This window comes from Cyclopterus lumpus, chromosome 3 (assembly GCF_009769545.1).
Source record: "Cyclopterus lumpus isolate fCycLum1 chromosome 3, fCycLum1.pri, whole genome shotgun sequence".
NCBI lineage: Eukaryota > Metazoa > Chordata > Actinopteri > Perciformes > Cyclopteridae > Cyclopterus > Cyclopterus lumpus.
This window is the reverse complement of record NC_046968.1, coordinates 28,861,856-28,883,696: the sequence shown is the minus strand read 5'-3', so window position 1 is coordinate 28,883,696 and position 21,841 is coordinate 28,861,856. Positions and strand designations below refer to the sequence as shown.

At 43.0% G+C, this 21,841-nt stretch overlaps 1 protein-coding gene and 1 long non-coding RNA gene across 2 annotated transcripts; both read right to left on the bottom strand.

The window, feature by feature from the left end:
* Positions 1–1,239: 1,239 nt before the first annotated feature.
* LOC117728889 (gastrula zinc finger protein XlCGF57.1-like) lies at positions 1,240–15,408 on the bottom strand. Its single transcript, XM_034529812.1, has 4 exons — positions 15,168–15,408; positions 3,814–4,192; positions 3,158–3,309; positions 1,240–2,831 (listed from the first exon to the last, which is right to left on the bottom strand). Exons 2-4 carry the CDS (start codon positions 4,004–4,006, stop codon positions 1,674–1,676), a joined length of 1,503 nt encoding a protein of 500 aa, XP_034385703.1. The 5' UTR covers positions 4,007–4,192; positions 15,168–15,408; the 3' UTR covers positions 1,240–1,673.
* A 1,170-nt stretch (positions 15,409–16,578) lies between these two features.
* Positions 16,579–17,692, bottom strand: LOC117728873. Its single transcript, XR_004609266.1, has 3 exons — positions 17,443–17,692; positions 17,237–17,304; positions 16,579–16,972 (listed from the first exon to the last, which is right to left on the bottom strand). It is a non-coding gene; the product is annotated as an uncharacterized LOC117728873 (long non-coding RNA).
* Between the last annotated feature and the right edge of the window lie 4,149 nt (positions 17,693–21,841).

The window sequence follows — 21,841 nt, the reverse complement described above, 5'->3', positions numbered from 1 at the left end:
ACCATACCATTATCATACATAACGCTGTAAACATACCCATTTAAGCCCTTGAGTTCTATCTCTAATACCGGGGTCTTTTTAGTCGTAAGACCATCCTTCTGACATCTCTTGGGCCTGATAGCATCCAGTTGTACTGTTAGGTCTGGAGTCTGCCGACACACCGATAACAGGGCCGGTGGGGGTCTTATCCAAACAACCGGCAAACTGCATCTTGCAGAGAATCCAAGTGAGCAGCAGCAGCAGCAGCAGTACCGGTCAAAGAAGCAGCAGCAGTAGTGGGGTCCAGGGGTGAAAAAATTAACAATGCCTAACCGTTTTTTGCCTAAAAGTTTTATAAAAGATAAGATAAGTTTTTTAAACTGTTGAATCATATTTTCTGTAGATTTTAATCCCTCACATGTTGCGTCAGTTCCAAACTAGGAAAACCGATTCTTTTTGCAGCGTCTTTGTATTCAGGCTTTATTGACTTGTTGAAACAGTTAAAAGGACCAAAAACTAACTTTTGTCTAAAATACAAGGCTCTCATTAAGAGTATTTGAGTATTTAAACAGGTATGTGCACATTCTTTTTGTAATGTATGTGATTTGTGGATGAGGAAGTTTGTTATTTCAGTCTGAGGAAACCCGTTAAATAAATCGTGGAGTATTACTGTACTTTCTGTTTGAGGCCACTAGGTGGAGCCGCTGCTGGATATCTTCCCTTCCTTCCTCTAATCCCAGTTGATGTGTTTTTAATAATGAATTAATCCTGGACATGAGTCAGCAGCTGTCACTGTTGACTTCCTGCTCTTCATCTTCTCCTCATTCCTACTATTCGGTGCCATTTCAGCCAGGTTTACTTCTATCAACATTTATTTTATTTTCCATGATTTCTATATTTCATCTGAAAGAGGGCTTGTTAAACTATAATATTAATATATTGGTAATGGAATATTACATTTTCTAAGAGTAAACATGTCCCTTACTTTATATTAAACAATATTTACAAACAAGCGATAATTTGTAAAAAGTTCCATTCATAACCTGCAAGTAACCACAAAGATATGCTTAATATTTGTTGATTTCATTTAATTATCATAAAATAAACTCAGATAACAGAGTGGAAATCATATCAGTGAACAATACATTTCATAAATGAAAGCAATTCATTTCACATTGCACGTACACATTATAAATGTAACTTCCATTAAAACATTAATCGTGAACACACATATTTAGTTTAAAAATAAAAAATGTCATTCTTCAGTTATGGAACAAAATGTCAGTTTCTACAGTAAAACTAAATGAAGGAAGTATTGAGTTTAAACTGAAGAGAAACGTTGCTGAAGAGAAAGAAGGTTACAAATGTTCCTCAGTTTCATCACCGATGAGAATTCAGCTCAAACCACAGTGCTGCATAGAGGACATGAAATACTTTGACAATGGAAAACCATTTAAATTCATATATACATGACAACACATAACACATGAAACATAAGACAATACCAGAGAAACTGACGTCAAAGAATATAAATTGATGTGAAGCTTAATCTCAGCTGAATAGATTTATGTTGGAGTCTGTATCAGCCTGACAGTTTTTAAATGTTTAACAATGTTTATTTAGAGACTCTCATAAATACATTTACGATTTTTGGAATAACCGAGACAAGAGAATCTTGTTGAGAAACTCCACGACTAATTAGTTTCTCTAGTGTGGATAATTAAATGTCGTTTCAGAGTGTGCTTTAGTGAAAATGTTTTATCACAAACTGAACAACTAAATGGTTTCTCTCCAGTGTGGACAGTCATGTGAACTTTCAGGATTCCCTTTTGTGTAAATGTTTTACTACATACTGAACAACTAAATGGTTTCTCTCCTTTGTGGACATTCATATGATAGTTCAGGTGTCCCTTATGTATAAATGTTTTACTACACATGGAACAACTAAGTGGTTTCTCTCCTGTGTGGACAGTCATGTGAACGTTCAGGTTTCCTTTATGTGTAAATGTTTTACTACAAACTGAACAACTAAATGGTTTCTCTCCTGTGTGGACAGTCATGTGAACGTTCAGGTTTCCCTTTTGTGAAAACGTTTTACTACAAACTGAACAACTAAATGGTTTCTCTCTTGTGTGGAGAGTCATGTGACTGTTCAGGTGTCCCTTTTGTGTAAATGTTTTACTACACACTGAACAACTCAATGGTTTCTCACCTGTGTGGACAGCCATGTGTCTCTTTAGAGCGTTATTGAATCCATATCTTTTCTCACAAAGCGAGCATTGAAATGGTTTCTCTCCTGTGTGGACAGTCATGTGTCTCTTTAGAGTCTTATTTAATCCAAATCTTTTGTCACACACAGAGCATTGAAATGGTTTCTCTCCTGTTTTGGAGCTAGTGGGTTTCTCCAGATGTCCCTTGTGGTCAGAGCTTCCAGCACATTCAGGAGAGCTGATTGATGTATTTCCAGTACTACAGTTCACATCACCTACAGGTACTTCTTTGTTTTGAGGGTTCACATCTGACTGAGGTTCCTCAGTCTCCTCCCCATCATCACTGTCCTCAGTCTCCTCCCAATCAGCACTGTCCTCAGTCTCATCAGTATCTGGTCCTGGATGTCTTTCTGGATCTAACTTCCTGTCTGGTTCTGGTCCTCCACAATCCGCTCCATCAGCTTCTGTTTCCATGTGTTCAGTTTGTCTTTGATGAAGCTGAGAGGACTGAGCTTCCTCTTCATCATCTTCACTCTTTACAGTGAATGAGAACTTGAGACCAGCCTCCTCCAGCCCTTGAAGCTGCTCTCGCTCCTGACTGGTCCAGAGTTCCTCCTGTTCCTCTTTAATGTGGGGGGGCTCTGGGTCCTCCTGGTCTTCTTTAATGTGGGGGGAATCTGGGTCCTCCTGGTCCTCTTTAATGTGGGGGGGCTTTGGGTCCTCCTGGTCTTCTTTAATGTGGGGGGGCTCTGGGTCCTCCTGTTCTTCTTTAATGTGTGGGGGCTCTGGGTCCTCCTGGTCTTCTCTTATGTGGGGGGGCTCTGGGTCCTCCTGTTGCTCTTTAATGTGGGGGGGTTCTGGGTCCTCTGGAGAATAATAAAATACATTAATATGTCTTATGAATCTCATATTAAACTCTTTATTATTCAAGAGGTTTATCAATGAAAAAGCAGTGAATTAGTTGTGAATGAGAGAAGCATGACCTCTGTTGTCATTAATTGTCCTTTTATTGATAAAGAACAATATAATAAAGCCTTGGGCTGCAGAAGAGGAGGAACCAGTCCTCCATCAGGGAAGTTCCAGTGAAGCAAACGCAGCCTGAAGCTGGAGAGCAGAAGATCTGAGCAAGAAGAACTAATTCTGAGTACATGAATACAGTTTGAGCACAAATCCAAGAGCCTGAGAGATGTAGTACAATAAAAAGTACAATATGTACCTCTGAGATGTAGTACAGTAAAAAGTACAACATGTACCTCTGAGATGTAGTACAATAAAAAGTACAATATGTACCTCTGAGATGTAGTACAATAAAAAGTACAATATGTACCTCTGAGATGTAGTACAATAAAAAGTACAATATGTACCTCTGAGATGTAGTACAATAAAAAGTACAATATGTACCTCTGAGATGTAGTACAATAAAAAGTACAACATGTACCTCTGAGATGTAGTACAATAAAAAGTACAATATGTACCTCTGAGATGTAATACAGTTAAAAGTACAACATGTACCTCTGAGGTGTATCGTAGTAAAACTATGACCGTGTTTAAGTACTGCAGTACAGTACCTGTAACTCTACCTCAGTACATGAAGTTTAAAGCGATAAAGAAACAAAGGACCAACCTGCTCTTTGTAACCGGACTTCCGGGTTGAACACGGCGTCCAGTCGTTTCCGGTGTCGCTCGTTCTCCTCTCTGGAACTACAAAGTTCCTCCTCGTACTCTGCTATCGTTCTTTCCAACAGACCAAAGATCTCTTGCGCAGCCGCAGTTAGTCGCTGGTTGACTAAACATCTCAGCTGTTGGACTTTAGACATCTTCACGAGCTCACAGAAACGTTTCCTCCAGACAACTCCGTTAAAAACGCTTCGCTCACTCGGACCCGCTCGGTGTCGCTCGGCTCCGTTCGGGTCCGTCTCCCTCTACAAAGTCCTCTTCAACACGTTAGTCCACACATCCGGGCTCTGGTGGGTCCTTCCGGTTGTATCTGAAGAACCGTGTGACTAAAAGAGAAAACCAGCGTTACGGATCAACAGGCCTGTTAAACACACATCACGTCTATCACTGACATGTTGGGCTCCAGCTGACAGATTCCTGCAGACCGCCTCTCTGATCAGGCTGAACACATGAATATACATGATATATTTATTATATTAGTTTTATATAAATATATGTTAGATTTATTATATAATATAATATTATGATGATGCGTATAAACTGTTTCCTCGTACAAGGTAAATTACCTCTTGTGTCTCCTCACCAGGGTGTTTCATCTAAAAGAGTCCCTGGGGTACCTGAGCACCAATTTATGGTTCTGGGACAGACCAGGTGGTATTTGGTAGAGGGGGGTTTTGTTTTGAGGTAAAGTTGATTGGGCTTTATATGATCTCGAGGGTGACAATGGAGATCATGCAGATTATTGATATTAGGGGATAGGAGTGTATATAAATATATGTATTAGGGTATAGGTAAATGTGTGTTTAGTGGAGGGGCAGAGTTACCTGAACTGTGATGGGGTCGAGGGCCTAATTAGTAGCAGGCTATATGAACTGCCTCATGCCGTGGAGTGGGGTGGGGTTGTTGCTGGTGGGGACCACATGCTGCCGTGGTACATTTTGACTGCCATGTTTATGTTTATGTTGGTGAAATAAACACCTGGTTGGCCACCTTGTAAACCTGTGACAAGCTTCCTGCTTCCGCAATCCAGCCGCTATATGGCCATCCTAACAATGAGTCTGAAAGAAACCATTCTGCCTAACAAGTAACTACATGTTAGTAGTTTGATATATACTAATATATACATACATTTAAGCGTCTTTGTCTTTTGAAAAGCGCTATGTAAATTCAATGTATTATTATTATTCATAAATATAGATAGATATGTATGGTATATTTTTACTATATGACCGAGACTCATCTCTGTACTGGTCTTGTTAGACCTTAGTGCTGATAAAGGACTCATCTCTGTACTGGTCTTGTTAGACCTTAGTGCTGATAAAGGACTCAAATCGGTACTGGTCTTGTTAGACCTTAGTGCTGATAAAGGACTCATCTCTGTACTGGTATTATTAGACCTTAGTGCTACGTTCGACACCATTGATCATGACATCCTATTACAGAGACTGGATCAGTCGATTGGCTTTTCAGGTACCGCACGAAGTTGGTTTAAATCCTATTTATCAGATCGATCTCAATTTGTATTTGTAAACGATGAAGCCTCAATGACCACCAATGTTAATCACAGAGTTCCACAAGGTTCTGTGCTTGGACTAATTTTATTTACCTTATATATGCTTCCTTTGGGCAATATTATCAGGAAACACTCCATAAACTTTCATTGCTATGCAGACGATACTCAATTATATCTATCGATCAAACCAGAGGAGACCAACCAGCTCGCTAAAATTCAAGAATGTCTTAAAGACATAAAAACATGGATGACCTGCAACTTCCTGATGTTAAACTCAGACCAAACTGAAGTTATTTTACTGGCCCTGAACACCTCAGAGATCAATTATCTGGTGATGTGGTTTCTGTAGATGGCATTTCCCTGGCATCCAACACCACTGTAAAGAATCTCTAGTTATCTTTGACCGAGACTTGTCCTTTAACTCCCACGTTAAGCAAATCTCAAGGACTGCATTTTTTCATCTACGTAACATTTCAAAAATCAGGCACATCTTGTCCCAAAAAGATGCAGAAAAGCTGGTTCACGCGTTTGTTACTTCCAGACTAGATTACTGCAACTCCTTATTATCAGGCTGCTCTAATAAGTCCCTTAAGCCCCTCCAGTTGATCTAGAATGCTGCAGCTCGTGTACTCACAAAAACTAAGAAAAGAGATTACATTACTCCTGTATTAGCTGCTCTGCACTGGCTCCCTGTAAAATCAAGAATAACATTTAGGCTGCTGGGGGATGTTTTAGGATACACTGAGCACCTATCTCCTGTTCTCTCTCATTATGGATGAATTTACATCTCTCCATTGCACCTTATTAACTCTGCTTCCTCCCCGGAGTCGTTGTGACTTCACGTCTCATAGGGTCCATTGGACCTGTAGGTGTCTGATGCCTGGTGAACCGGCCTCCCATTGGCCCTGCTGATGCCCCTCCCCCCTCCTCTCTACCTCCTTCTGTTTCGTGGATTGGAGGTCCATTCTTACATTGTCATATTCATGTAATGTGTTTATGTAACTTTGTAAATGCTGTTCATTCTGGTCACATGACATCTATTGCTTCTGTCCATCCGGGGAGAGGGATCCTCCTCTGTTGCTCTCCTGAAGGTTTCTTCCCTTTTTTCCCTGTCAAATGTTATTTTTGGGGAGTTTTTCCTGACCCGATGTGAGGTCAAAGGTCAGGGATGTCGTATGTGTACAGATTGTAAATATATATATATATATATTTTTACTCTATGGGGTTAATACACTGTAGAAGAAATATATACATTACACTGTTGGCAAATAACTTGAGACTATAGAGCATTTTAATACAGCATTAAGGTAAATCTGCACACTAGCTTGCTTCAGCCTAAACAACACACAGCATGGACCCTAGCGTTAAGGTCACGTAAGTTCGCGCCGAGTTACAAGAGCTCAAGGCCGAACTCAGTGGGAAAAGACAAAATAAGGGAGCGCCCGGTCCAGCACACACACTGCCCTTATCTTGACTAGGGCAAAATACACAGTAGCATCCCAGACGTTAGTCAAGGGCACCCCATCCTGCAAACTGGATTATGCCAGCTCTCACTACGCCCCCACCCTTGCACCCCGACAACATGCACACACAGTGATGGATGAAGACCACAACCAATGGACGTGAGCCAGTGTGGGTGGAAACCCTGTTGAATGTTTTGTTTAGGACCGTGCACGTTTAACTGTACGGGATGCAATACTCTGCTTTTTTGCTAGCTGAATAAATACTTGTGATGTTACCTCTCGACTCCGCTCGTCCGTTAAAAGCCTGAGCCGCACACTTGTTCCCTGCGTTCCGACGCACAACAAAAAGCAAAACGCTAACTAGAAACAACGGCAGTTGGTCAATATTCACCGTAGCAGTTCTGACAATTTCCGTGGGGACAGCAGCGATCCTTATACTGTTTAAAAAAAAAAAAATATATATATATATATATATATATATATATATATATATATATATATATATATATAATAAATTAATTATATGTGGGTGGAAAACCACACACACACACAGCAGGAGGCAAAACAGACCGTAAGACAGGGAAAGCACAGCTCCTCTCTCAGTGCGTGCCCGCGCACACCTCCGCATCCACCCCAGTACACACACACACACACCTCCGCATCCACCCCAGTACACACACACCTCCGCATCCACCCCAGTGTACACACACACACACACACACACACACACACACACACACACACACACACACACACACACACACACACACACACACACACACACACACACACACACACACACACACACACACACACACACACACACACACACACACACACACACACACACACACACACACACACACACACACACACACACACACACACACACACACACACACACAAAGCTAGGCAGCAAAGATGGAGTCCTATGGGCTAGGAGTAAAGCTAAGATTGAAAAAAGGGGGTAAAACTAAGAAAGAAGATGGGAAGATAGTTGTGAGACTAGTGGCGATGGATAACAGCCAGATGGATCCAAGGACACACACCGCCCACACGTGCCAACCTCAAAAAAATCCTGCATGACTGCAAGTGCAGGCTCACAACCGCTGACTCAGGAGCCACATACTCCTGCCTAACAACGTCACATCCAATATCAGGCAAAACCTGTTGGGAAGAGACCTTATGAGGAGACTAGGTCTGATTATGTGGATGAACAATGAGGGGACCCACGTGTCAACCCAGGCAACTGAACCCACCAAAGTGAACCCCATACGAATACTTACCTTGGCCCCAGCACCCACAATGAGAGACCAGCAGGTTTTTTGGTTGCGGCTAATGCCAAATGGACCAAGCACCCCGACAATACAATTTGCATTTAACCTGTTGAAAAAACAAATATACGCTCTGCATCCCTATAAGACCCCGCTTGCTCATGTACATTGCACAATGAACGTCACGGACGAAGAAGACACACCATATCAAGATGATTGGCAAACAAATATGGCCGACCTGCGTCCCAGGATCACGTGTAGAGGACTGTACTGTGGAAAAGAAGGAGTGGCAGCCAAAGTGGAACTCACTTCATGGCTCCAACCATGGTATCAGCTATCAACCACAGCAGCACCCCATGTGACCATGGCCGTAGGATTTGGACAAGAGGCAAGAGGTTTAGGACCTATGATCAAAAGAGTTCTTAAACTAGAGTGGGGCCCAACACCCTATCCGGATGTAAAGAAGGCTAGGACAGAAGACATGTGGTGGTTCCAAGCCCCCTACACAGAAGACTGCTCGCTACCAGAGCACTTACCCTTACCCAGAGACCATGGCCTTCCCTGTACAGATCACCCCAGTTCACAAGCCATGCTGTCAACAATCAACCCCGGACTCTGGACAGAGTCCGCATATGACGTAGGCGTACTAGACACTCCCCCAGTAATAGTGACTCTAACTGACCCCTCCATGTACCCAGTCTACAGAAGACAGTACAAGATCACAGAAGAACAACAACAAGGCATAGCACCTACAGTAAAGGGATTGTTGAAAGCAGGAGTGATCTATGAGAGCAGATCATCCTGGAACACGCCCATCCTGCCGGTTCCAAAAGCTGGAGGAAAGGGCTGGTGCAAGACTTCCGGCCAATCAATGACGTGACGACACCAGATGCAAACCCAGTCCCAGATCCCCATCTGGCTCTGACCAGTCTAAGTCCAGGACTCACTCATTTCACAGTCATTGACCTGGCCAACGCCTTCTTCAGCATCCCACTACACCCAGAGTCACAGCCAATCTTCGCTTTCAATTTTGATGGAAAACAATACACCTATGCAAGGCTACCACAAGGGTTCCGTGACTCTACCGGAATCTTCAACAAAGTACTCAAGACGCACCTACTAGAGTTACAACTGCCCCCAGGGGTAGTACTGATCCAGTACGTTGATGATCTTCTTCTTGCCGCAGAAAATGCACTGCTATGTCTATCAGCCACAGAAGCTATTCTTGCACTACTGCACAGCAAAGGCTACAAAATAAAGAAAGAAAAACTACAAATCTGCAGAAGGCAAGTCACTTTTCTCGGAAGAAATGTGTCAGCATCAGGATGGGAAGTCTCCACAGCACACAGAGAATCCATCCTGCAACATGCCAAACCAGTCACAGTAGCAGACATGCTATCCTTCCTTGGTTTAACAGGATATAGCAGGTCACACATCCCAGACTACGCTGACAGGGTTCTACCACTTAGAGCCCTGCTGGCCGAAATAGGAAACCGCAACCTACCTGGTGTCCTCAACTGGACCTCAGAAGCTGAAAACGCCTTCACTGACCTGAAACAAGCACTCTCTCAAGCAGCTGCATTAATGTCCCCCGACTACACACAACCGTTCCATTTGGATGTTTCTGAACAGTCTGCGTGTCTCAACGCGGTCCTGTATCAGAAAAAAGGGGGGGATAGACATGTACTGTTATACCACTCCTCAAAACTTGACGCTGTTGAAATGGGACAAACAACGTGTGCCTGTTACGTCGCAGCGGTTGCAAAAGCCATTGAGAAGACTGCCCACGTGGTAATGTGCCACCCGCTACATTACATGTCATTTAGCTGACGCTTTTATCCAAAGCGACTTACAATAAGTGCATTAAACCGTGAGTCCAAACTCAGAACAACAAGAATCAAGCAAGTACAATTTCTTCAATAAAGTCAAACTACAAAGTACTATCCATAAGTGCCATTTAAGTGCTACTAAAGTGCTATCGGTAAGGGACATTTAAGTGCTACTACGGCATTTAAGTGCTACCTATTCAAGGTATAGTCGAAAAAGATGTGTTTTTAGTTTGCGACGGAAGATGTAGAGACTTTCTGCTGTCCTGATGTCAATGGGGAGCTCGTTCCACCAATGAGGAGCCAGCACAGCAAACAGTCGTGATTTAGCTCGAAGTGAAGGAGCTACAAGCAGATTGGCAGAAGCCGAGCGAAGTGAACGGGCTGGGGTGTACGGTTTGACCATGTCCTGGATGTAGACCGGACCCGATCTGTTCGCAGCACGGTACGCAAGTACCAGTGTTTTGAAGCGGATGCGGGCGGCCACCGGTAACCAGTGAAGGTCGCGGAGGAGCGGAGTAGTGTGGGTAAATTTCGGTCGGTTGAAGACCAGTCGAGCAGCTGCATTCTGGATGAGCTGTAGAGGTCGAATGGCATTAGCAGGAAGACCTGCCAAGAGGGAGTTGCAATAGTCCAGCCGTGAGATGACCAGGGCCTGGACCAGAACCTGTGCCGCCTTCTGAGTGAGAAGGGGTCGGATTCTCCTGATGTTGTACAGCATGTACCTACAGGAGCGTGTTATTGCGGCAATGTTGGCAGTCAGGGAGAGTTGACTGTCGAGCGTCACTCCGAGGTTCCTGGCAGTCGGAGTCGGAACCAGCACTGAGTCGTTGAAGTTAATAGATAGGTCGTGGGTGGGAGAGCCTTTTCCTGGAAGGAGGAGAAGTTCAGTCTTGTCCGGGTTAATTTTCAGGTGGTGTGCGGACATCCACTGAGAGATGTCGGTCAGACAGGCAGAGATTCGTGCTGCTACCCGCTACAAATCCATACAGAACACGGAGTAGCGGCATTCCTCACAAGCAAAGAATTCTCATACAGTGCCACAAGGAGAACAAAATTACAAAGAGCATGCACCCAACCGCATGTCACTTTCGTGAGCACAGAAAAAAATATGGCGGGTGCATTCGACAAAGGCACACCTCATTCGTGCGAAGAACTTGCAATCCAAGAAAGCAAACTGCGGAAAGATTTGGAAAACACACCAAATATGACAGCTGACGCCTGGTATTACTCGGATGGATGTTGCTACAAAACAGAAGATGGTACCAACAGAGCATCATACGCCGTCATCCAGCAATTCCCTAGCGGGGAACACAAAACACTGCAGTCAGGTGTAATACCGCAACCAGCCTCAGCGCAGTTGGCAGAAGTAATAGCGCTAACAACAGCTCTAAAGCTTGGAAAAGACAAAAGAATCAACATTTTCACTGACTCAACATATGCACATGGTGCAGCGCACATCGACGCCACCATGTGGCAAAGAAGATGGTACACCACATCAAGTGGAGCACCAATCAAGCATCAACAAGCAATCAAAGACATGGTTGCAGCAATGGCACTACCAGCTACAGTGTCAATCATGAAGTGCAAAGGACATGACAAAGTGGCATCAAGAGTCAGTGCTGGCAACGATGCAGCAGATCAAGCTGCCAAGAACGCAGGGAGATACACCCCCAACCAAATGATATTGCAACTCCCTGCACAAAAAGAAAGACTGGATGAAAAACACATCATTGAACTACAACAAAATGCAGGCCCTTACGAGTGGTCGGTTTGGACCAGAAAAGGGGCGAGTAAAGATGAGGCAGGCATCTGGAGGTCACATGATGGTCGAATAGTGGCTCCAGCTAAATTATGCCATATACTCCTCCCTGAAGCCCACCGCCCCACTCACGAAGGCCAAAAGCAAACACTGATCAACATATCAGCAATCTGGTGGCATCCCCACCTTGAAAGTATGGTGAGACTGTTCTGCGAAGAATGCACCGTGTGCGGAGCACATAACGCCAAGAAGCCATACAAAACACCAATGGGTTCCTTCCCGGTTCCATCTGCCTGTTTCCAAGATATTAGCATAGACTATACAGATATGGGAGCAGATAAAAGGGTACAGGGAAAGAGATACTTGTTGGTAATGGTAGACATATTTCCCAGATGGGTAGAAACGATTTCTACCAGACACGAAGACGCCAAATCAGTTGTGAAATGGCTCAAAACAGAACTCATCCCCAGATATGGGGTACCTAGACGCATTAGGTCCGACAACGGAACACATTTCAATAACACAATGCTGCAGGAGATAGAGTCAAGCCTGGGAATAAAACATAGTTTTGGAGCAGTGTACCATCCACAGTCACAAGGATTGGTGGAACGGGCGAACCAGACTTTAAAGAGCAAAATTGCAAAAGCATGCGCCGGGACAAAGTTAACATGGTTAGAGGCCCTCCCTCTTGCACTCATGGCTATGAGAGCATCAAAAGGGGGTGGGACCCACCTCTCTCCACACAAACTCTTGACCGGCAGAGAAATGCCAGGTCCACCAAGGGATGGAGGTCATATGCCACCCCTTGATGTTGCTCAGATAGAAATGTCAGAGTATATGCGCGAGTTAACATCACTTGTCTCAGCCCTCTCTACCCAGGTGGCGAAAGTTCTTGAGAAAATGCCAGCGGAAGGAGAGGAACAGACAGTAAAAGTAGGTGACTGGGTCAGGGTCAAGGTTCACAAGTGCAAGTGGACAGACCTCAGGTGGACTGGACCGTACGAAGTGAAGGAAGTTACCTCACACTCGGTTCAGGTTAGGGGCAAATCAGGCGCCCCCTGGCATCACTTGACACACTGTGCCCCAGCCACTGCACCGACACGTACCTTAGCAGAAGTACGAACAGATTTGGAAAATGCCGCCGCCCAGGGCGATGCGTAGATGCTTTGGAGACCCCGACTGACCACTAGTCCAGCCCCTTTGTTCCCCTCAATCGACCCCCACGGCTACGTTTGCATGATAAGACTGTTTAAGAACATAACTCCTAAAAATTGCACAACGCTAGCTGCAGTCTTCCCTCCGCTCCCTAACAACACAAAAACAGGACCATTTTCTCCTTATAAAAAGGAGCCCCGCACAGATATAGATGCTTTAATTTCACATCTAAACAAGCCACCCTTAACGTGGGACAAATCTCTGCAGATTGGTGCAACTCGACAATATCAGGGAATGACATATGGCCTTGGGTCCGAAACGGACTCTACTGGTACTGTGGAGGATCACGACTGCTACCCAGAATAGTTGCATCAGAAACCATTGGCATTTGCGCGATGACCAGACTTGTGGCCCCGTTGAAACTAATAGGACAACGACTAACGCAAGCTCCATCTATTTCCAATTCGCTTTCCCAGAGGCGCAAACGACATATACTGACCAAACGAAGCAACCCCACCTTCGGTGACACACAACCCCACCTACATGGACGCCATAGGAATCCCTAGAGGAGTCCCTGACAAGTTTAAATTGGTAGATCAGATAGCTGCTGGTTTTGAAAATCTCCCCATCATCTCTGCCATTTTCCCCATCACGCCGAGTAAAAATGTGGACAGAATCAATTACGTTTGGTATTCCCTCCTTAGATTGACTAACCATACTAGAGACGGCTTAGAAACCGCAGCAGAACAATTGGCCCCCACTTCACTCATGACTGTCCAAAATAGAATGGCACTGGACATGCTCCTCGCTGAAAAGGGAGGCGTGTGCTCAATGTTTGGTGACTTATGTTGTACGGTCATCCCCAATAACACTGCCCCCGAAGGATCAATGACTCGCTCCATTGGACAACTGAGAGCACTATCCAAAGAAATGCATGAGAATTCGGGCATCGACAGTCCCTTTAATGACTTTATGGACAAAGCTTTTGGTAAATGGAAATCACTGATCATGTCAGTACTGATGTCCCTAGCAGTATTCATCGGAATACTAGTTACTTGCGGATGCTGCTGCATCCCCTTCATTAGAGCCATGGTAGCGAAACTAATCACTGCCGCATTGACTAAAGAGAGACCCCCTCCTCCTTACTTTAAGGACGTAGGTACTTTCCCTCTCCTCCCTACTGACCCGGAGTACGACTCCCTGCTGCCCCCTGAACCGGATGCCAACAGCATCCCTGACGACATGAATGGTGATGCAGGAACTGACTGGATCACGGCCTGGCACTGAGGATCCTAAAGGGGGACCTCACCTACATCGCACACACACACAACGCATCAACATGACTTGTTAAAACACACACTGCAGGTAGCTCACGCAAGTTTACAACACATATGGCTAAAATAGAATAGTCACACCTATCAGGTGTGAAAAGGGGGATTTGTAGAAGAAATATATACATTACACTGTTGGCAAATAACTTGAGACTATAGAGCATTTTAATACAGCATTAAGGTAAATCTGCACACTAGCTTGCTTCAGCCTAAACAACACACAGCATGGACCCTAGCGTTAAGGTCACGTAAGTTCGTGCCGAGTTACAAGAGCTCAAGGCCGAACTCAGTGGGAAAAGACAAAATAAGGGAGCGCCCGGTCCAGCACACACACTGCCCTTATCTTGACTAGGGCAAAATACACAGTAGCATCCCAGACGTTAGTCAAGGGCACCCCATCCTGCAAACTGGATTATGCCAGCTCTCACTACGCCCCCACCCTTGCACCCCGACAACATGCACACACAGTGATGGATGAAGACCACAACCAATGGACGTGAGCCAGTGTGGGTGGAAACCCTGTTGAATGTTTTGTTTAGGACTGTGCACGTTTAACTGTACGGGATGCAATACTCTGCTTTTTTGCTAGCTGAATAAATACTTGTGATGTTACCTCTCGACTCCGCTCGTCCGTTAAAAGCCTGAGCCGCACACTTGTTCCCTGCGTTCCGACGAACAACAGAATCTACATAAAGGGAGGACTCCAACATGATTGGGCGGTTAGCAGCTAGCTAGCGAGCTAACTGGACGTGTCATGTTGCAGCCACAGATAAACGTCACCGGTACAACATGAACAGACACCACACGAGCACCGGGGAACGCTGCTGCTGCTGTTGTTGTTGTTGTTGTTGTTGCTGGCTGTATGTGTTCATCAACTGCTCCTGTTTAAGTCAGCTAGCTAGCGTCAGCTAACTCTCGAGCGCTAGCTTGTAGCTACACGTTCTCACGTCAGCTTGGATTCAAAGGAGCTCGCTCACCTGTAAAAGTCTCTTCTTCTCCTCCGGGTCCACACGAGACGGGTCGTTTCATCGGCACCGATCACTTGGGATCGATATCCCGTTATCGGTAACGTCAAGTGGGTTTCCACGCCTTCAAGAACCGCCTCTCCCCCGCAGCTTACACCGCAGCTAACGCTAGGTCCCGACCGACACACAGGGCTGTGACGCTGCGACCTGTCTGTCTGCCTGTCTGTCTGTGACGCTGCGACCTGTCGGTCTGCCTGTCTATCTGTGACGCTGCGACCTGTCTGTCTGCCTGTCTGTCTCTCTGTCTCATTCACGCCCACGAAAACAAAAGGGGTCCATAACACACAGAACATGACAAGTGCCATCTGGTTAAAAATCTGATATATATATATATATATATATATATATATATATATATATATATATATATATATATATATAAATTGTCGTATCTTCTTGGGCAGAGTGGTCATATAATAAATATAATAGATTTATTATCTGTTCATAAATCATAAATGTCCTGTATCCAAATCTAAAAAGTATTAGCATAAAATAATAAAAGTGAAATACTCGTTGGGCAGAGTGTAATATTTGATCACCATGTTATTGGAATATTATTACTGAATCTTTTATGAGTAATATTGTAGTTTAGTAACAGCTGTTGGAGGTGGAGCAGATTTGAATGGCTTGATATACTGCTGCATAGTTTAATCTACAGCACAGCATCATATCTTATTAACTGATCCCTCGTTCTGTAAAGTCACTAGAATAAAAGTCAAAAGTGAAATATTTCCTCCTGAGATGTCTTGAAATAGAAGTCAGTTAAAATACAGAGAAACAGTTGTGAGATACAATTTACCTCCGATAACTTAATATGTATAAAAAGAAAATCCTGCACGTCAAAGTGGTAATCTAAGACATAAAAGTTAAAAAAGTTAAAATACAGGGATACAATGAAAACATAAATATGTGTAGGTTAATAACAACAAATGAATAAAGTGTAATATAACTATGTTGGCAGAACTGCTCTGACATTCATTCACCTGAGAGATATTAAAGCTGCGTGATGCCATTTATTTATGTTGTTGTGCAGAAAAGTGAAGTGAAGGAAACTGATCTGGGAACAGAATGAAAGATCCAATCAGTAACCTCCGTTTCTCAGGTGAGAAGCAACACTAATGTTTAGACATTGGATCTTGTGTTTGTTGACCAACAAAGACCTGATTGTGTCTGTTAAAGCAGGAAGTTAGTGACAATCCGCCCATTAAAATGTTGTTTCCTGGTCTGTTCTCAAGTCAATTCATTACAGATATCCCTAATTCATTCATCTTTAATCTCAGTAATAAGAATAATACATTTCAAAATACTCAAAGACACTTTACAAACATTACAATCATCATAAAAGATCAATACACTAAACAACATGACGGTAGAGAACACAGGACATGGATGATTAAAACAGCTGTTAGCTGCACCATGTGAAGCCTTCTCCCCTTTAGCCGAGAGCCCGTGAAGCAGCATCTGAGCCATGTGACCTGTCTGTTATTAATGGACACGATTATGAGTTTGTTATTGGAGGAACCAGCAGAGGACACAACCAAACGAGTCTAATGCTCAGCAGTTTGTTTGTTGTTATCGTGATCCTATCAAGGGTTGTTGTGTTGGTTCCACATACCACCACAACCAGTACTCACCCTCAACTCTGGTAGGAAGGACTTCTTTTACCACGACTGTTGAAGAAGACGTCACTGACCTCTAGTGGTGGGAGCCATGTATGACATGCACGACATTGTATTCCACAGCGGCTTCAGTTTGCCCTTTTCATAACGAAATGCATGTAATATTAATGTAGAATATGACACCGTTGGCTTTTCACAATACCAGGACTACTTTGTTTTATAGTCTGAAGCTGTGCTGGGCTAATTGATCATCACTGATTGGCCAATATCTCAAGACGAGTAACTTGGGACTGGACTTTATTGTGGTATTTGGCACTAGTACATCATCGTGACTCGTCTCCATGACATATTTCATAAGCGAGCAATGTGTGTGGCTAATGTAGGATTCTCTTTGTTACTCACCACAGTGCTCGTAGCCTACAGTCCTCGAGGCCTTTGGGCCTCATATTTAGAGTCCATCTTAACTGTTTCTGCAATAGAGGACCAGGAAGTCAGACTCTGAGTTACCGTTCTCATGTGGAAACTTAAGGATTTAGAAATCTATGGGGAGTTTACATCCAATAGTTTAAAAGTATAATTTTGAGGATGTACTCAGAGGCACTACTCACCACAATACTTCAGCACGGGTGTCGTCGTACCTGGATCAGCTGACTTGAGGGGCCCTGAGGCTTGATGTGTTGTCATTTAGTTTAAAGTCAAGTTCATATGTAGTGTTGACGTTTCTTTCACTGGTTTAGTCTTCGTATTTATTTTAAATAGATCCACCGGTTCTTCTCTAGCAGCTGTTCCACAAAGCAGAAGGAAAACATTTGATGATGCTGCTTTCAGTCATCACTGTTCCAGCAGCTTGGAGCTTCTATCTGAGAGGAGCAGAACATCCTGACATTATTATATCATATATCAGACTGACTAAATCAATGGTTTATAAGTCACATCTTTCTTTTTTTTCCCCTCTTCTTTTTTAATGTCTTTTTCACTTTACACACAAAGACAAGACAAGACACGTCAAAAAGTACATATATAAAAAGGTATTTCAAATAGAGATATCAGTGGCATGATTTGTTGTTCGGCATTACTGACTAAAAGATAACAGTAGAGGGTGACAGATATGTCCATGCACAGAGATGAATACGTATTAGACCCCACAAATAGAACGCTCCCACATTCCCTGATGTGACAGACAGACTACAGGGTTACAACAACATCTTCCCTCTCCAAAAACTCCATAAATGAGCTCCAAATGTGTCATATTTCCCTTTAACTACATATGTAAGTTTCTCTAGGGACAGACGTTTGCTCGGCCTGTGAACACATTTCCAAGCCAAAGTAGACAAAATATGACCATCTTCTCTTTGCTATCGTTAAGTGTACAGTTTACTGGGAAACACCCAAAGAGACAACGTTTGACAGAATGGAAGTTGTTTGTTGATACAATCTTAATAATCTCTTTCCAAAAGTCTTGAATGAGGGCGCATTCCCAGAGGCAGTGAGACAAGCTACCTTTATGAATCCCACATTTAGCACATGCATCCGGTGTATTGGGGTAAATGTGTTGTAGTAACTCTGGAGAGATATATGTTATCAATCATTTATATTAGAGAAGTTTAAACCTTGAATTTATTGATTGGACTTGACACTGTAGACATACGTTCTGCCACTCTTCTACAGTGATTTCTTCATTTAGGTCCGACCACCACGTTAACCTTTTGTCATCTGAGGATTCTTCTGCTGCAGCGATGACAGTCTGATCAAACTTTGAGATCAGACCAGCTGATCCATGCTGGTTTAGAGCTATCTTTTCTAAAGAATTTAGAGAGGGGAGATTTACAGAGTGCTGTGTCTTTGTTATGAAGCTTCTTAGCTGGAGATGTTTTAAAAAACTGATCCTCTCGTTTCCCCAATCTGAAACAAAGGTAGCAGCACGAATCTCTGCCTGTCTGACTGACATCTCTCAGTGGATGTCCGCTCACCACCTGAAAATTAACCCGGACAAGACTGAACTTCTCCTCCTTCCAGGAAAAGGCTCTCCCACCCACGACCTGACTATTAACTTCAACAACTCAGTGCTGGTTCCGACTCCGACTGCCAGGAACCTCGGAGTGACGCTCGACAGTCAACTCTCCCTGACTGCCAACATCACCGCAATAACACGCTCCTGTAGGTACATGCTGTACAACATCAGGAGAATACGACCTCTTCTCACTCAGAAGGCGGAACAGGTTCTGGTCCAGGCCCTGGTCATCTCACGGCTGGACTATTGCAACTCCCTCTTGGCAGGTCTTCCTGCTAATGCCATTCGACCTCTACAGCTCATCCAGAATGCAGCTGCTCTACTGGTCTTCAACCTCCCGAAATTTACCCACACTACTCCGCTACTCCGCGACCTTCACTGGTTACCGGTGGCCGCCCGCATCCGCTTCAAAACATTGGTACTTGGGTACCGTGCTGCGAACAGATCGGGTCCAGTCTACATCCAGGACATGGTCAAACCGTACACCCCAGCCCGTTCACTTCGCTCGGCTTCTGCCAATCGGCTTGTGACTCCTTCACTTCGAGCTAAACACTCAACGAAGTCACGACTGTTTGCTGTGCTGGCTCCTCATTGGTGGAACGAGCTCCCCATTGACATCAGGACAGCAGAAAGTCTCTACACCTTCCGTCGCAAACTAAAAACACATCTTTTTCGACTATACCTTGAATAGAAGGTAGAGCCGTAGTAGCACTCTAGTAGCACTTAAATGTCCCTTACCGATAGCACTTTGTTGTTTAGCACTTTAGTAGCACTTAAATGGCACTTACTGATAGTACTCTGTAGTTTAACGTTATTGAAGAAATGTTACTTGCTTGATTCTTGTTCTGAGTTTGGACTCTTGGTTTAATGCACTTATTGTAAGTCGCTTTGGATAAAAGCGTCAGCTAAATGACATGTAATGTAGTGTGATGTAATGTCATGGTTACGGCAGCCGTTGGGAATAGGAAGAGAACACGTCGCTGTCCTCGTGAATGCCGTCTAGTTTAATGGTGCATGTCGAACCTTCTCGTATCCGGTCTCTGGTCTAAACAAACCGGACTAGACGTTGTAGAGTCCTTTGAGGAAAAGAGTCCGCTCGAGTTTTTCTTCTTCTGGTGCTTTTACGGCGGTTGGCATCCATCTTATTGGTGCATTACCGCCACCTGCTGGTCCGGAGTATGGAGACAAGCGACTTACACTCTTTACCCAAAACTAACCAAACCGGCCACTCGAGTTGAAACGTCGCGTGTTGTTTATGTTGAAACCGGAAGTTAACAAATTGCTAATTATTATTGTTAAAAATAAAACACATAATCGACTTTATAGCCTGTTTTGTGCAAACATGTGTCACGTAGAATTTATATAAATACGTTTAAAATTGACGGGATTCAAACTCATATCATTGGGTGGAAAAACAGTTGGTCAGAGACCTAAAGTAATTTAGGTTAAGCTTTAAAATCAAACAATTCAAAACGTCTTTAAAGTTCTTCAAATTAATGAGGCAGATGTTTCACAAGAAAGCAGTGCCATACAATTAAGAATCCAATCAGCCAATAACACAGAGATGTCAATTAGTTGAGTTCACTTGAGTTTTATAGAAATAATATTAATATATGTATTGCCACGTTTTATTGTAGGACCACATTTTATCCACTGAAAGATGTTTTATTGAAGCAAGGAAGCGTGAAGGATAAATCTGAGTTAGCACCCCTTTTCCAGTTTCCTGTCCTGTTGCATTATTCTATGAATATGTTACATTTTGATTATTTTTCTATGACATTGCTGTTTTTATGGTCTTTTTGTTGGTACAACATTAAATAGTTTTAATTTACAGTTCAAACTCTCTGTAAAAAGAATTTAGTCAGTTAAATCAAAGATCTAGTTGAATTAGAACACTACTAACTTATAGCCTCATGTTTGTATAAATATTAGAACACTGCTAACTTATAGCCTCATGTTTGAATAAATATTAGAACACTGCTAACTTATAGCCTCATGTTTGAATAAATATTAGAACACTGCTAACTTATAGCCTCATGTTTGTATACATATTAGAACACTACTAACTTATAGCCTCATGTTTGTATAAATATTAGAACACTACTAACTTATAGCCTCTTGTTTGTATAAATATCAGAACACTACTAACTCATAGCCTCATGTTTGTATAAATATCAGAACACTACTAACTCATAGCCTCATGTTTGTATAAATATTTAAACACTACTAACTTATAGCCTCATGTTTGTATAAATATTAGAACACTACTAACTTATAGCCTCATGTTTGTATAAATATTAGAACACTACTAACTTATAGCCTCATGTTTGTATAAATATTAGAACACTACTAACTTATAGCCTCATGTTTGTATACATATTAGAACACTACTAACTAATAGCCTCATGTTTGTATACATATTAGAACACTACTAACTTATAGCCTCATGTTTGTATAAATATTAGAACACTACTAACTTATAGCCTCATGTTTGTATAAATATTAGAACACTACTAACTTATAGCCTCATGTTTGTATAAATATTAGAACACTACTAACTTATAGCCTCATGTTTGTATAAATATTAGAACACTACTAACTTATAGCCTCATGTTTGTATAAATATTAGAACACTACTAACTTATAGCCTCATGTTTGTATACATATTAGAACACTACTAACTAATAGCCTCATGTTTGTATACATATTAGAACACTACTAACTTATCATCATCAGGCATCACCTGACACATTGTGCTCCAAGTGCATTAAGGACATTGAACGAAGTAAGAACTGATTTGGGAAAATGCCAGGAACCAACAGAGTCTTCGGACACTGTTTTGGGAAACCTGGTGCTCGAAGAAAACAAGAAGCCTTTGAGGTCAGATGGACCACTTGGGGATGCGGATGGAAAATAGCAATCCCCCTGGCAATAGTCATGGCCTTAACTTTTGGGGCCTCACTGTGGGGACTGGGAACATTTCATGAAAAAAGAAA

Bases quoted from the DNA above. Each gene is read 5' to 3' on its own strand.
- LOC117728889 (XM_034529812.1), bottom strand. From the start codon at position 4,006: ATGTCTAAAGTCCAACAGCTGAGATGTTTAGTCAACCAGCGACTAACT. The intron at 3,310-3,813 runs GTTGGTCCTTTG...CTTCTTGCTCAG, and splicing joins AGTCCGGTTACAAAGAGCAG to ATCTTCTGCTCTCCAGCTTC. The intron at 2,832-3,157 runs TTCACAACTAAT...CAGGAGGACCCA, and splicing joins CAGAGGTCATGCTTCTCTCA to GAGCCCCCCCACATTAAAGA.